General features: G+C 60.4%; 2 protein-coding genes across 6 annotated transcripts; one reads left to right on the top strand and one right to left on the bottom strand.

Annotated features, from left to right (window-relative positions):
• Positions 1-5: 5 nt before the first annotated feature.
• Positions 6-8,169, top strand: LOC118979569 (tenascin-X-like; the record flags this gene model as incomplete). Its single annotated transcript, XM_037035679.1, has 14 exons — positions 6-60; positions 3,879-4,169; positions 4,468-4,803; positions 4,998-5,120; positions 5,237-5,380; positions 5,572-5,691; positions 5,996-6,139; positions 6,227-6,357; positions 6,488-6,620; positions 6,715-6,866; positions 6,957-7,053; positions 7,145-7,306; positions 7,389-7,552; positions 7,885-8,169. Coding segments are annotated over 14 exons (2,154 nt in total), but the record flags the coding sequence as incomplete, so codon positions are not given.
• On the bottom strand, positions 7,696-11,329 carry CYP21A2 (cytochrome P450 family 21 subfamily A member 2). Of its 5 annotated transcripts, XM_037035632.1 has the most exons (12): positions 11,310-11,329; positions 11,074-11,231; positions 10,344-10,419; positions 10,167-10,256; positions 9,921-10,075; positions 9,738-9,833; positions 9,540-9,641; positions 9,360-9,446; positions 9,088-9,288; positions 8,727-8,905; positions 8,547-8,650; positions 7,696-8,460 (listed from the first exon to the last, which is right to left on the bottom strand). In XM_037035632.1, exons 4-12 carry the CDS (start codon positions 10,213-10,215, stop codon positions 8,198-8,200), a joined length of 1,236 nt encoding a protein of 411 aa, XP_036891527.1. In that variant the 5' UTR covers positions 10,216-10,256; positions 10,344-10,419; positions 11,074-11,231; positions 11,310-11,329; the 3' UTR covers positions 7,696-8,197. The 5 variants fall into 5 exon arrangements, with proteins under 5 accessions (XP_036891527.1, XP_036891526.1, XP_036891528.1 ...); XM_037035631.1 differs by lacking the exon at positions 11,310-11,329 and having other exon boundaries at positions 11,074-11,297; XM_037035633.1 differs by lacking the exon at positions 11,310-11,329 and having other exon boundaries at positions 10,344-10,383; positions 11,074-11,297.
• Positions 11,330-12,384: the final 1,055 nt, after the last annotated feature.

The following is a 12,384-nucleotide window of genomic DNA, read 5'->3' as shown; positions in this document are numbered from 1 at the left end:
ACCTGTATGGCCTGCATGGGGGACAGCGTGTGGGCCCCGTGTCCACTGTGGGCCTGACTGGTGAGTGGGGATAGGGGGGGTTTGTTCTGCTTTTCCTCTGAAGGTCAGCACTCCTTTCACACAGGCCACACCCCTGGTCTTCTCCACAGGGCACGTGGTCCCACGTGGTCCTCGAAGGAGTGAGGACTGGGGGGACAGTTGGGCATGGAGCCCATACCTCATACATCTAGCTTTGTTACTCTCTCCACCATACCGACCTCTAACTTGCTGACTCTTTAATCTGTGGCTTCCTCCGCCTCCCCGCCTGGGCCGTTCAGTGTCTCCAATGTGGATGTGGAATGTGGCTCTCTGGGTTTTAAGTCCTGTTCTGAAAGTGCTGACTGTTTACTGTGCAGATGTGTCCCAACCCCTGCAGCCCCACCCATTGTCCCCCACCCGCCCTCACCTTTGCGCAGTTGGGCAATGCCAGCCAGTAAGGCACCTACCGCACCTATTGTGTGGGTGCATGTGTACACAAACCCTGGTTCCAGGAACACTCACAGCAATTAGCTTGAATGTCCCCTCTCTAGGACAGGGTCCTGCCATTGAGCCCTGAGGCTCTGCTGCTCTGTTCCAGCCTCCCTGCCCACAGAGCCCCCTGGGCACCTTGCCTGAAGGTGCTGGCTGTGGCAGCCAGGACCTCCAGTGCAGCGCCCCTTTCCTGGACAGTGGCCCAGTGCCCTTTTGACTCCTTCCTGGTCCAGTACAGGGATGTTCAGGGGCAGCCCCAGGTAGTGCCCAAGGGAAAGTCACCATCTCCAATCTGACCCCTGCCCAACTCCAAGTACGAATTCCTACTCTTTGGTGCGCAGGAAGCAAAAAGGCAGCGCCCATTCTCGGCAGATCACCTTTGCTCCTGGAGCCTTTTGACCATTTTTTCGCCCCCTTGTGGCAACAGGGGGAACATCACTTTTTGTGTTCCATCCTCCAGACCTCAGGGACTCCAGACCCATACATTTACTGGGCCCAGTGAAACTCAGTCCTGCACTCCCCCTTATCCCTCATCCTGTCCTTCTCTTTGCTCCTCCTATCCCCAAGGACCCCTCTTTCTTCCCTTGCTCTTCTTTTATCCCCACACCTCTGCTTCCCCCTTCCTGACACATGGCCTTGAGGATTTCTGTTATTTTCCATGTACCTCTCTCTTTTTTCCAGTCCCAGACACAAAACCTCCTCACCTGGGGGAGCTGATAGTGATGAATGTGACCCCCGACTCCATGGGCCTCTCGTGGGTGGTCCCCCAGGGCAAATGTGGCTCCTCTGTGGTCCAGTACAAGGACAGGGACGGGCAGTCCCAGGTGGTGCCTGTGGCTGCAGACCAGCTGGAGGTCACTGTCAGTGGCCTGGAGCCCAACAGGAAGTACAAGTTCCTGCTCTATGGCTGGCAGGCAGGAAGCAGCTGGGCCCCATCTCTGCTGAGGGCACCACGGGTAAGCTCCAGCCCTGCCCCTGACCTTTCTCAGAGCTGCCTCTTACCTGAGCCCCAGAGCTGGGCCTGAGCCCACCCCATGAAGTGTATTATTCTCCTTCAGCCTGACGCAACAACCCTAACATCAGAAGCAAACACATATTGAGTCCCTACTGCATGCCGGGCACTCTTCTGAGCAGTAACACGCATTTTCTTTTCCACTTGCTGAGTGGTGAGGCAAGAAAAACAACCCAGGCTTCGGAGCCACGCAGGCCCATGTGCAAGCCAGCGCTGTAGCCTGGGCAAGCCATGTCCCTTTGGACCGCAGTCTCCACACTTGCACGATGATTGTGAATGAGGCGTACTGGCGCTCTGTGCAGGTTCACACCCTCCTCCCTCGGTCCCAACTCTGACAGAAGGCAGAAAGTACAGAGAGTTCGGCTGCAAAAAGATGATGGGGAAATCAGTGTCATTGTGCCTGTGACTCCTCCCCTCCAGGAGGGGGCAGAGGTCAGTCACTGACACTCGCCCCACCCCCAGGACCACAAGCCACCCTGGCCAGACATTTGGCACAGGCCAGCTGGGGCCAGGGGCCCTCAGACTCCGCAGTTCTCTTCTCTGAACTCTCATTACAGTGATGGGGCACAGACTTCTCCTCCAAACTCCACCAGTCAGCACCCACCCTCAGCAGGTTTCTTCCATACTCTGTCCCCAGCTTCTCCCCCTGCCCCTCCTCACCCAGCTCTAAGGTCCTGGGATTAGGGCAGGGCTGGGGAAGTGGGTGGAAGGAGGGCCCAGGCTGAGAGAGAACAAGGCGGGGGTGTGCCAGGTGATGGCCACCTGTGAGTTCTGCTGGCTGCTGGGCCTGGCTTCACTGTTGGAACCCAGACGCCCTCTGCAGCCTTTCTCAGCTCTGGCCACATCTCTGCCCTGGGGCCTGGGGGTCAGCCGGAAACTGATGCCCTTCTCAGCAGCCCCAGTCACCCTCCCCCCTTTATAAGGTGATCTTTTATGCATTTCTTGCACACTGGCCACAGTGGGGGGAGGGGCAGGGAAGGGTTTGGGCAGTGGCCTCTGCAGGAGCAGACAAACTGTCCACAGGCTGGAGCAGGCCCGACCCCTCAGGTGGCTGTCCTTGAAGTCACACCTCAAGGACTGTTTCTCAGACCCTCACACCTCCTGGAAGTTGCCAAGGTTGAGGTGAAGGCAGCTCTAAGAGTTTCTCACCACCCCCCATCCCCTACTCTCCCCACAGCTCCCCTGGAGAAGGACTGGCAGCCCCCACCCCGCCTAGGGAGCTTACAGTGACAGATCAGCCCCCATACTCCCTGTGCCTTGTGTGGACAGTGGCCCAGGGCCCCTTTGACTCCTTCCTGGGCCAGTACAGGGACACAAACTAGCGGCCCAGAGCAGCACCTGCAGACCAGCGGGAGGCCACCAGAGATGGCTTGGAGCCTGGCAGGAAATACAAGTTCCTGCTCCATGGGCTCCTGGGAGGACAACTCCTGGGCCCTGTCTCTGTCCTGGCAGTGACGGGTGAGGGGGAGGCCATCCTGCACAGCCCCAGCAAGCCAATCTTTGGGCTGAAGATGCAGGGACAGGCAGGAGTGGACAGGGGCATGAGGGAGCTCTGCCCGGAACCCAGAGGAGGGGGCAAGGGGCCAGCTCTGTCAGTGACCAGGGGTCAGTCAAAAGCAGGAGCCAGGCCAGGAGAGGCCCAGGCTGTGGCCCTCAATCTCCAGACCCCTTCAACTGCCCTGCCCCCTGCCCAGCACTGTGGCTGCCCCCCTTCCTCCAAGGGGCGCTCCTAGGTCCCCTCAGGGTGGCCTTGCCCAGGTAGTGTTAAAAAACCCACCCATGAATAAGGCAGAAGCCTTTTCTTAAATGAAAAAATTACTGGAAGACAAAACAGCAAGGGGTAAAGAAACCAGCAGAAGTAGCTGTGTTGGTGGGAGGGGCTCCTGCAGAGGGGCCACCCAGCTGTCACCCCACGAGGCAGGTTTGGCCCTTGTTCACCAGCCACTTGCATCCTCAGCTATGCTCAGAAAGGAGGACCATGGCCGAACTCAGGACCGGACAAGTCAGTCCTGCCTCGGAGGCAGCACAAATTCAGACCAAGCAAAAGAGTCCACAGAGAGGAGCCCTGGGGTCACAGTGCGGGCCCCAGGGAGACCCATAGTGGCGCAGCACGCCTCACCGCTAGAGCAGGGATTTGGCAGATTCAAGACAAGGAAAATGCTAGAAGAGTCTCAGTCCCTCTCCTCTCTCTACCTGGCTTCCATGGCCAGGACCTATGAAGTCCTCACTTCAGCCCCAGCCACCCTGGAGCTGAAGCAGTGGCGTTGGGAGGGCCTGCTGTGCGCACGCGAAGCCCATGCAGCCTTGCACAGACATGCACACACGCACTTAGTGTCTTCTTGGGCTTCTCCTACAGCCCCAGAAGAGGCCCCAGAGTCCCCCGAAGGGCCCCGCCTGGGGGTGCTGGCAGTGACTGACAGGACCCCAGACTCCCTGAGCCTCTCGTGGACTGTGGCCCAGGGCTCCTTCGACTCCTTCGTGGTGCAGTATTGGGACACAGACAGTCAGTCCCAGGCCTTGCTTGTGGGTGGTGACCAGAACAAGGTCCTTGTGTCGGGCCTGGAACCGAGCACCCCCTACAAGTTCTTCCTCTATGGCCTCCATGAAGGGAAGCGCCTGGGCCCCGTCTCAGCTGAGGGCACCACAGGTACCACTAGGAGAGGGCCTGCATCTTAGCCTCCCTGCTTCTCCCCTGGGCCTGGAGGGTGAGGGGCGCCGAGCACAGGGAAAGAGCATGAGGATGCCATGGGGAGGGGCAAGGGATTGCCCTGGCTCTGCACATAGGCACCGTCACTGTGGGTCCTGCTGTGGGTGCCAGGCCTGCATTAGCTCCACTTTACAGATGAGGAACTAGGGGCCAGGCTGGGTGGCAGAAGGGACCTGCCCCAGGTTCCCCGGGTGGTGTGCTTCTGCCCTCAAACCATTCTCCCACCCTCTCTGTGCAGGGTCAGCTCCTGCTGGTCAGACCCTGGGGGAACCAGGGCCCCGGCTCTCCCGGCTGTCTGTGAGTGACGTGACCACCAGTTCTCTGCGACTCAACTGGGAGGCCCCCTCTGGGGCCTTCGACTCCTTCCTCCTTCGCTATGGGGTCCCATTAGCAAGCACTCTGGAGCCGCATCCACATCCCTTGCTGCAGCGGGAGGTGACGGTGCCAGGGACGCGGCGCTCAGCTGTGCTTCGGGACCTCCGTCCTGGGAGCCTGTATAGCCTTACACTGTATGGCCTGCGTGGGCCCCACAATGCTGACAGCATGCAGGGCACTGCCCGTACGCTGAGCCCAGGTGAGGCCCCGTGGCTGGGAGCTGGTGCCTCAGGCAGAGGGAGGCTGGCGAGTGGGGCAGGGAGTGAGGAATGCGGAAAGACTCCCACATCTGTGCCTCCAGCCAGTGGCCCGGGAAGGTTGGGGTAGGGATCTTCCACAGGAGCCCCTGGCCTGTGCCCTCACCATCATTACTTGGTGCATTCCTCTCCTCAGTTCTGGACAGCCCCCGTCACCTCCAGTTCAGCGAAATTGGGGAGACCTCAGCCAGGGTCAGCTGGATGCCCCCACCGTCCAGGGTTGACAGCTTCAAAGTGTCCTACCAACTGGCAGAAGGAGGTGACACCCTTTGCCCATGCCCCCACTGGCTCTCATTTCCCCATGCCCTCCACTCTGCCCACCCTGCAGCCCCTCCTGGCTTCCCTAGCAACCTCTCAAGCCCACCGTGTTTTCAGGGGAGCCACAAAGTGTGCAAGTGGACAGCCAGGCCCAGAGCCAGCAACTTGAGGGGCTGGCCCCAGGCGCTCACTACGAGGTGACGGTGGTGTCTGTCCGAGGCTTCGAGGAGAGTGAGCCCCTCACAGGCTTCCTCACCACGGGTGAGGCCATCCGCTGGGCCGGGACAGGCAAGGGGGGTGTCATGAGGCCGTGGGTGAGAGTTAGTTCAGTGGCTGGAGAGGGGAGGGGTGTTGGAGGGTCCAGCCGCAGACCAGAAGCCCAGCAGGACTTGGGAAGGAGGAGTGGGGGAAGCAGAGGGGCCTACGCTGAGCCCTTTATGTTGTTCTCCTAGTTCCTGATGGCCCCACCCAGCTTCGAGCACTAAACTTGACAGAGGGAACAGCCATGCTACACTGGAAGCCCCCTCAGGCTCCTGTGGACACGTATGACATCTGGGTCACAGCCCCCGGCAGTAAGTAGGGCTCAGGCTTTTGGAGGGGACATATGCAGGGAGGGAGAGCAGAGGCAGAGCAGCAGCTACTGACACCCCCCCCCCGTGGCCAGCCCCATCTCTACAGGCCTCGGCCCCAGGCAGCACCGTGGACTACCCTTTACACGGCCTCGCGCTCCACACCAACTATACAGCCACCGTGCATGGCCNTCTGGGTCACAGCCCCCGGCAGTAAGTAGGGCTCAGGCTTTTGGAGGGGACATATGCAGGGAGGGAGAGCAGAGGCAGAGCAGCAGCTACTGACACCCCCCCCCCCCGTGGCCAGCCCCATCTCTACAGGCCTCGGCCCCGGGCAGCACCGTGGACTACCCTTTACACGGCCTCGCGCTCCACACCAACTATACAGCCACCGTGCATGGCCTTCGGGGCCCCAACCTCACCTCTCCAGCCAGCATCACCTTCACCACAGGTACCTCCTGTGAGGCATGTGGGATGGGGGAGGGCAGGTACAAGGAAGGGCCCCACCCCCCTCTTCTCTTCCCTTTTCCCCTTCCAGGGTTGGAGGGCCCCCGGGACTTGGAAGCCAAGGAAGTGACCCCCCGCACAGCCCTGCTTAGTTGGACAGAGCCCCAAGTCCCACCGACTGGCTACCTGCTCACCTACGACACTCCTGGTGGACAGACCCAGGTGCCCCTACCCCTGCTCCACTGGCCAACTCCCTCCCCAGGTTCCCTTCCAGGAGGAGCTGCCTCTGCCTCTGCCTTTTCTGGGGGCCCTACCTCCCTGTCCTCTGACCGACCCCTTTTCTGTCTCACAGGAGATCCTGCTCCCAGGAGGCCTCACCTCTCACCAGCTCCTGGGCCTCTTTCCCTCCACCAGCTACAGAGCCTGGCTCCGGGCTGTGTGGGGCGAGAGCCTCACACCACCTGTGTCTACCTCCTTCACCACTGGTACTTGGGTGCTGGGACCTGAGGCGGGGGCTGAGTGGGCAGCCGGGGTCTAGGGTTCAGAAAAAGGACTGGTCCCTCTTTGTCCTCTCTCCAGGTGGACTGCAGATCCCCTTCCCCCGGGACTGTGGGGAGGAGATGCAGAACGGGGCTGGCACCTCCAGGACCTCCACCATCTTCCTCAATGGCAATCGCGAGCGGCCACTGAATGTGTTCTGTGACATGGAGACTGATGGAGGCGGCTGGCTGGTGGGTGGCAGCCAGAAGCCCAGGGACATGCACAGGTCAGGGTTGCTGTACCAGGGGCCATAGGCTGATGGTGCCCCACCTGCTTCTCAGGTATTCCAGCGCCGCATGGACGGACACACGGACTTCTGGAGGGACTGGGAAGACTATGCTCGTGGTTTTGGGAACATCACTGGGGAGTTCTGGCTGGGTCAGTGCCTCACAGGGATGGGAGCACCAGGGAAGGGACGGGGGCCCCCTGGACACCAGGGCCCTGGTGAGAGCACGCTCCGCACCCCCAGGTAACGAGGCCCTGCACAGCCTGACGAGAGCCGGCGACTATTCCATGCGTGTCGATCTGCGGGCTGGGAACGAGGCAGTGTTCGCTCAGTATGACTCTTTCTGGGTAGACTCGGCCTCGGAGTACTACCGCCTCCACCTTGAGGGCTACCACGGCACGGCAGGTGAGGGCTGGGCCTGGGGGCCAGGTGGGCGTGAGGTAGGGCAGGTCCTCACTCCTTTCCTCACCACCCCCACCCCGTCCAGGGGACTCCATGAGCTACCACAGCGGCAGTGTCTTCTCTGCTCGAGACCGAGACCCCAACAACTTGCTCATCTCCTGTGCTGTCTCCTACCGAGGGGCTTGGTGGTATAGGAACTGCCACTATGCCAACCTCAATGGGCTCTACGGGAGCACAGTGGACCACCAGGTGAGGGTCGGGGCGGGGGGAGGCACAGCTGGGGTGGCTGGGGCTCAGCCTGCCAGGGTGTGACGCTCTGAGTGATGGGGCAAGTCACCGAGCCCTCACGGCCCTTGTCTGAAATGGAACAACGATGCTGTCTCACCAGGGTGTTTTGGGGAGGAGATGATTTATTGGTTGGAAAGAACCAGCTCAGAATTCAGCCTCAGTCCTTGCCCTTGAGGGTTATGAAGGCTGCAGGGAGGGAAGAAGGTTGATTTCTGGAAATCAGCTTCCCAAAAGGACAGGGGTGGGAGCAAATGGGATGTCTGCTTTGACTCTCTCCACAACCTCCTTTCCAGGGAGTGAGCTGGTACCACTGGAAGGGCTTCGAGTTCTCTGTGCCCTTCACGGAAATGAAGCTGAGACCCAGAGGCTACCAGGCCCCTGCCTGGGGAGGCTGAGCCTCCGCTCGCCTCTCCCACGCAGGTACGACTACCGAGCACTGAGGGGCCGCGAGGAGAAAAGAGTCAGGGCTCATCTTCACTACCCATCCACCAGAGAAAGCCTTCTCCACCGCGGTCTCACAGCACTATGTTTACAGGGGGGAGGGAGGATGGTATGGGAGCAATAAAAGGAGAAACTGAGGCATGAGGCCTGCACGTGTCCTGCCAGTCACTGACTCTCTCCCAGGACAGGGCCCGGCGTTCCTCGGGGCTGCAGCCGCACCTGGAAAGGCTGAACGGTGAGGTTCACGCCGTGGGGCTTGGGCTGCAAGGAGGGCAGGGCGCCTGCAGGTGGCAGCAGTGTGAAGGCCTGCAGCAGGCGCGCCAGCACCACGAACAGTTCTAGGCGCGCCAGCGGCTCGCCCAGGCACACACGCGCCCCGCAGCCGAAAGCCAGAGCGCTGGGACTTGCGCTGGGGGCCAGGAAGCGGTCTGCAGAGAAAGGACAGACCTGGTCAGAGGCTGCCAGGTTCTGGCCTGAGCTACTCCCACCCGCGGGCACTGGGCCCCACACGCACCAGGCCAGAACTCGTGTGGCCGCTCCCAGACCGTCTCATCTAGGTGGGCACCTTGGAGGTTGGCGATGACAACCGTGCCCTCAGGGATGTCATAGCCGAAGATGCTGATGGCAGGATGGAGTTAGAGGCCGGCCAGGACCCCACCTGTCATCCCACTCACCCCTACCCTTCCAGAGTCACCTGCTGGGCCTAGTGGTGCGGTGTGGCAGGGCCAAGGGCACGACTGGCCGCAAGCGCAGCACCTCTGCGATGGTGGCGTTGAGCAAGGGCAGTCGCGTGCGGTCCTTGTACGGGATGTGTGAGCTCCCAGCCCCGGGGCCCAGCTCACGGTCCAGCTCCTCCTGCAGTCTCTGCTGAACCTAGGAAATGGGGGCAAGCCTAGTGCAGGGTCCAGTCTTGCCTCTCGCCCCCGCTCCAGCTATGCCCTGGTGCACCCACAGGAACCTTTGTGCCAGTTAGGAGAAGCCCCCCACCCTGTGCTAACAGCCTGCATGGGGGGTGAGGGTGGGCAGCCAGGTAAGAGCCTGCCCCCAGGGCACACCTCAGGGTAGTGAAGCAAGAACGCCACAGTCCAGGAGAGGGTGGTTGAAGTGGTCTCCGTGCCACCGATGAAAAGGTCCACCACAGACATGTGCACATGCCCTTCAAGGAGCTGTCCAGGGGCCTTCTGTACTCTTGGCTTCCCCACCCCCTGAAGCATGTAGTCCATCATGTCCCTCCAGTGTCCGGCCACCATACTCTCCTGGAGAGGGGAGGGGCCAGCCTGAGTGCCTGGCTGCAGGCTGAGGGGCCCAGTCCAAGCCCAGCACCCACCTTGTGCCTCCTCAGCTGCTCCTCCACGATGCGGTCCCTGTTCTCCATAGCCTGCTTCAGCCTCCAGAGGCCGGGGTTGGGGAAGAACTGGGCAGGGAGCAAGACAGTGCAGCTGCTGGGAAGGAAGCCTGCCCCTGCCCCACTCCCAGCAGCCAGGGTGTTTGGGCTCCACCTCCTCACCCTGAGGAAGGGAAAGATGTCCAAAATTTGGATGGACCAGTGGTCCCAGGTTTTCATCAAGTCCTGGACACAGTTGTAAAAGACATGTATTAAGGTATCCTCCTGCCAAAAGAGGGAATCTTTTCAGTTTAGGACAAAGAAGGCTCAGGGAGGGGCTGAGGGGTGGGTCCAGGCATCTGTGAGCGTGAGAGCCTTGACCTGGTCTCCAAAGGTGAGGCAGCAGATGATGCTGCAGGTGAGAAACGAGAACTCCTTCTGGATGGCCACGGGGACACCGGCCTGGGCTCTCATGCGCTGTGGACGAAGCATGAACTGAACAGACTGGGGCTGCTGGGAGAGGACAGGCCAACCTGGGGTGAGCACGGGTCTAGCCAACCTCACCTCACAGAACTCCTGGGTCAGCTGCTCCACCAGGGGCTCCATGGAGCTGCGCATGCCCAGCAGGAGGGCAGAGCGAGTGAGTCTCTTGTGGGCCTTCCAGAGCAGGGAGTAGTCTCCAAGTGAGAGATCCTGGCTGTGCCGAGACACCACCTTGTCTGCGAGTAGGGGTAGGGGTTGAACTGACCAAGGGAGCCACAGCCTGACCTTCTCTGCCTCCCCCAGCCCCAGCTTCTCCCACTGCCTTACAGGATGGTGTCTGGGGTCTGCCAGCAAAGTCCACCCACTTCTTGACCATGGCCTCCTCAATGGTTCTCTTAGAGTTCAGTACCACCACATCTGGGGGAGTACCAAAGCAGGTATCAGCAGAGAGTGCACCCACATCCGACTGTGGCGGAACCAGGCAGGGAGCAGGCACGCACTCACCTTGTAGCCCAAGGCGGAGCCTGTAGACAGGTCCGAGTTTCTGAGACAGGCCGAGCAGGTAGATGGGGAGGTTAGGCTGCAGTAGGTGAAGAAATCCAGGGACAAGAGGTGGGAGGTTGAGGCTCCTGAGTTTCCACTGGCCCCACAGCAGGCGGGCGCCAGCCAGCACAGTCAGCAGCAGCAGCCCAAGGAGCAGCATGGCCAGAGACCCATGCAAAGGCCCCACCCAGCCACTTATAACCTCTGGAGGTTCCAGCATCCATCTTGCTACTCGGGCTGTCCTGGAGCCCCCCTTGACTCCTTCCCTCAAGCCCCTGCCCACTGTCCCGCCCACAGAATACCACGTTCTTGGAATGGCAACGGGCGTGCTGGCCTTGGGGAGTCCATATTTCAAAGGACAGGCCTTTTCTTTCATCCATCAAGAAGAAAGGAAGGAAAGTGCAACCCTGACCTTTCTCCCACAGCCAGCATCAGCTTTATGGCCCCGCACCAGCCATGCAGGAAAGTGTACCCACACTCTGGCCTGAGCCCACTGAGCCTGCCCACCCCCTCCCCCACCCTGCTGGGGACCAGCTTACTGCTGCAGAGTTTGTCTGCAAGGGAAAATGAGAGTCCCGGCTTGCGTGCCTTTCAGATTGTCCGAAGGACAAAATGAGATGAAAGTGATCTGTGTTGTTGTTTAGCTCACAGGTGGACAAACACACAGCCCGGTTCACCGGGGTTCTCCCACCTTGTGCCTGTAGTCTCATGTGATTAGCACCTCTCATTTCACTCTCAGAAGTTGAAGGTGAAGAATTATGTGGTCCCCAATTTGGAGCTCTTACCATGTGCTTAATTCTTTTGGGTTGCAAGATAGATTAACTTGAGGGACTTGAGCCAAAATAAGAACTGGTATATGAATACAAAGGCAGCTCAGAACCTGAGAGCAGGAGGCCAGGCCTGGGCAGTATGGAGGGCCCTAGGGACAGGTGTTTCCTCCCTCCTGTGTCTGCACTCTCGAGGCTCGTGTCCAGGTACAGGCAGAACAGGACTGCCTTTGGGGTCAGAGTCCACACGTCCAGCCCAGGGGCAAGTGAGGCTTCCCAGCACAGCTCAACATGCCTCCTGCCATTCCAAAGTCCCCAGGAAGGAGCCTAATAGCCACGGCTGGGGTCAGGGGTCCAGCCCTATCCTGAGAGCTATAGCCAAAGAGGTGGGGGGGGGTCTCACCAAACCAAGTAGGACTATCAGGGACCAATTTTATGGGTGAAGTGGAAGTTGGGGCGCTTAAAGGAGAGTCTTGGAGAGAGGACATGCCAGAGGAGCGTGGCTCAGTGAGAGGGTAGGGCCTCCTGGGGGTCAAAGGCTAGGAGGTGACCTGAGGCCCATGCCATCCCCCAATTCCTCATCCCTGGCTCTGTGAACTGACCCCAGGGCCGAGGGGTGGAGGGCCCTCCCCTGAGCTTCACCCAGGGCCACAGGCTTGCCCTGGAGAGCCTGAGTTGAGGTCCCAGCTGCCCCACCCGCTATCTCCGAGAGAACTGTGGGGCCCTAGTGGCAGAGCTCGGGCTCTGCCTGGATCCATGCCCGGGGCTGGGAGAGAACACAGGCTGGGGTTTCTGTGGTTGGGCAGCAGCTGCCACCTCGCTCAGACCCAGGCCAGGTCGTCCCACAGCTGCAGCCGAATCCCTGGCTCTCATAAAGGGGCTTATGCCACCAGCATGGCGCTGGATTTACGGAGTGAGTCTTGATGGGCAAGCACAAGGCTGTGCAAACCCCAGAGCCCCAGGAAGCCTCTGAAGCACTGGGAAGGTCGGACCTCCTCCAAATTGCACGGAATAGGAGGGGGCTCCATTCTAAAGGAGAGTGACCAGGAAAGCGGGCATGTTTGTGGACAGCTCTTCATCAATGGACTCGAGCCCCATGTCCTCCACACCCCCCGTGCAGGGCCCCCGTACGTGCTCTGTCCCATGCTGGCCTCGGGCCTTTCATAGTCTTTTTCTCCTGCCTCAAGCGCCCCTGTCTTTGCCCAAGTCCTCAGCCTTCAGAACCCAACTGAGAT

Source organism: Sturnira hondurensis, unplaced genomic scaffold, assembly GCF_014824575.4.
Source record: "Sturnira hondurensis isolate 20B ecotype Veracruz unplaced genomic scaffold, ASM1482457v3 Scaffold0022542, whole genome shotgun sequence".
NCBI lineage: Eukaryota > Metazoa > Chordata > Mammalia > Chiroptera > Phyllostomidae > Sturnira > Sturnira hondurensis.
Note: the sequence above shows the minus strand (reverse complement) of the source record. Positions and strands in the feature narration are given on the sequence as shown.

Excerpts from the sequence above, each read along its gene's own strand:
- CYP21A2 (XM_037035630.1), bottom strand. The coding sequence starts at position 10,758 with ATGAAAGAAAAGGCCTGTCCTTTGAAATATGGACTCCCCAAGGCCAGC. Across the intron at positions 9,642-9,737 it reads GCCTCACCTTTGGAGACCAG|GAGGATACCTTAATACATGT; the intron begins GTCAAGGCTCTC and ends CTCTTTTGGCAG. Across the intron at positions 8,906-9,087 it reads TCTTGCTTCACTACCCTGAG|GTTCAGCAGAGACTGCAGGA; the intron begins GTGTGCCCTGGG and ends CCCATTTCCTAG.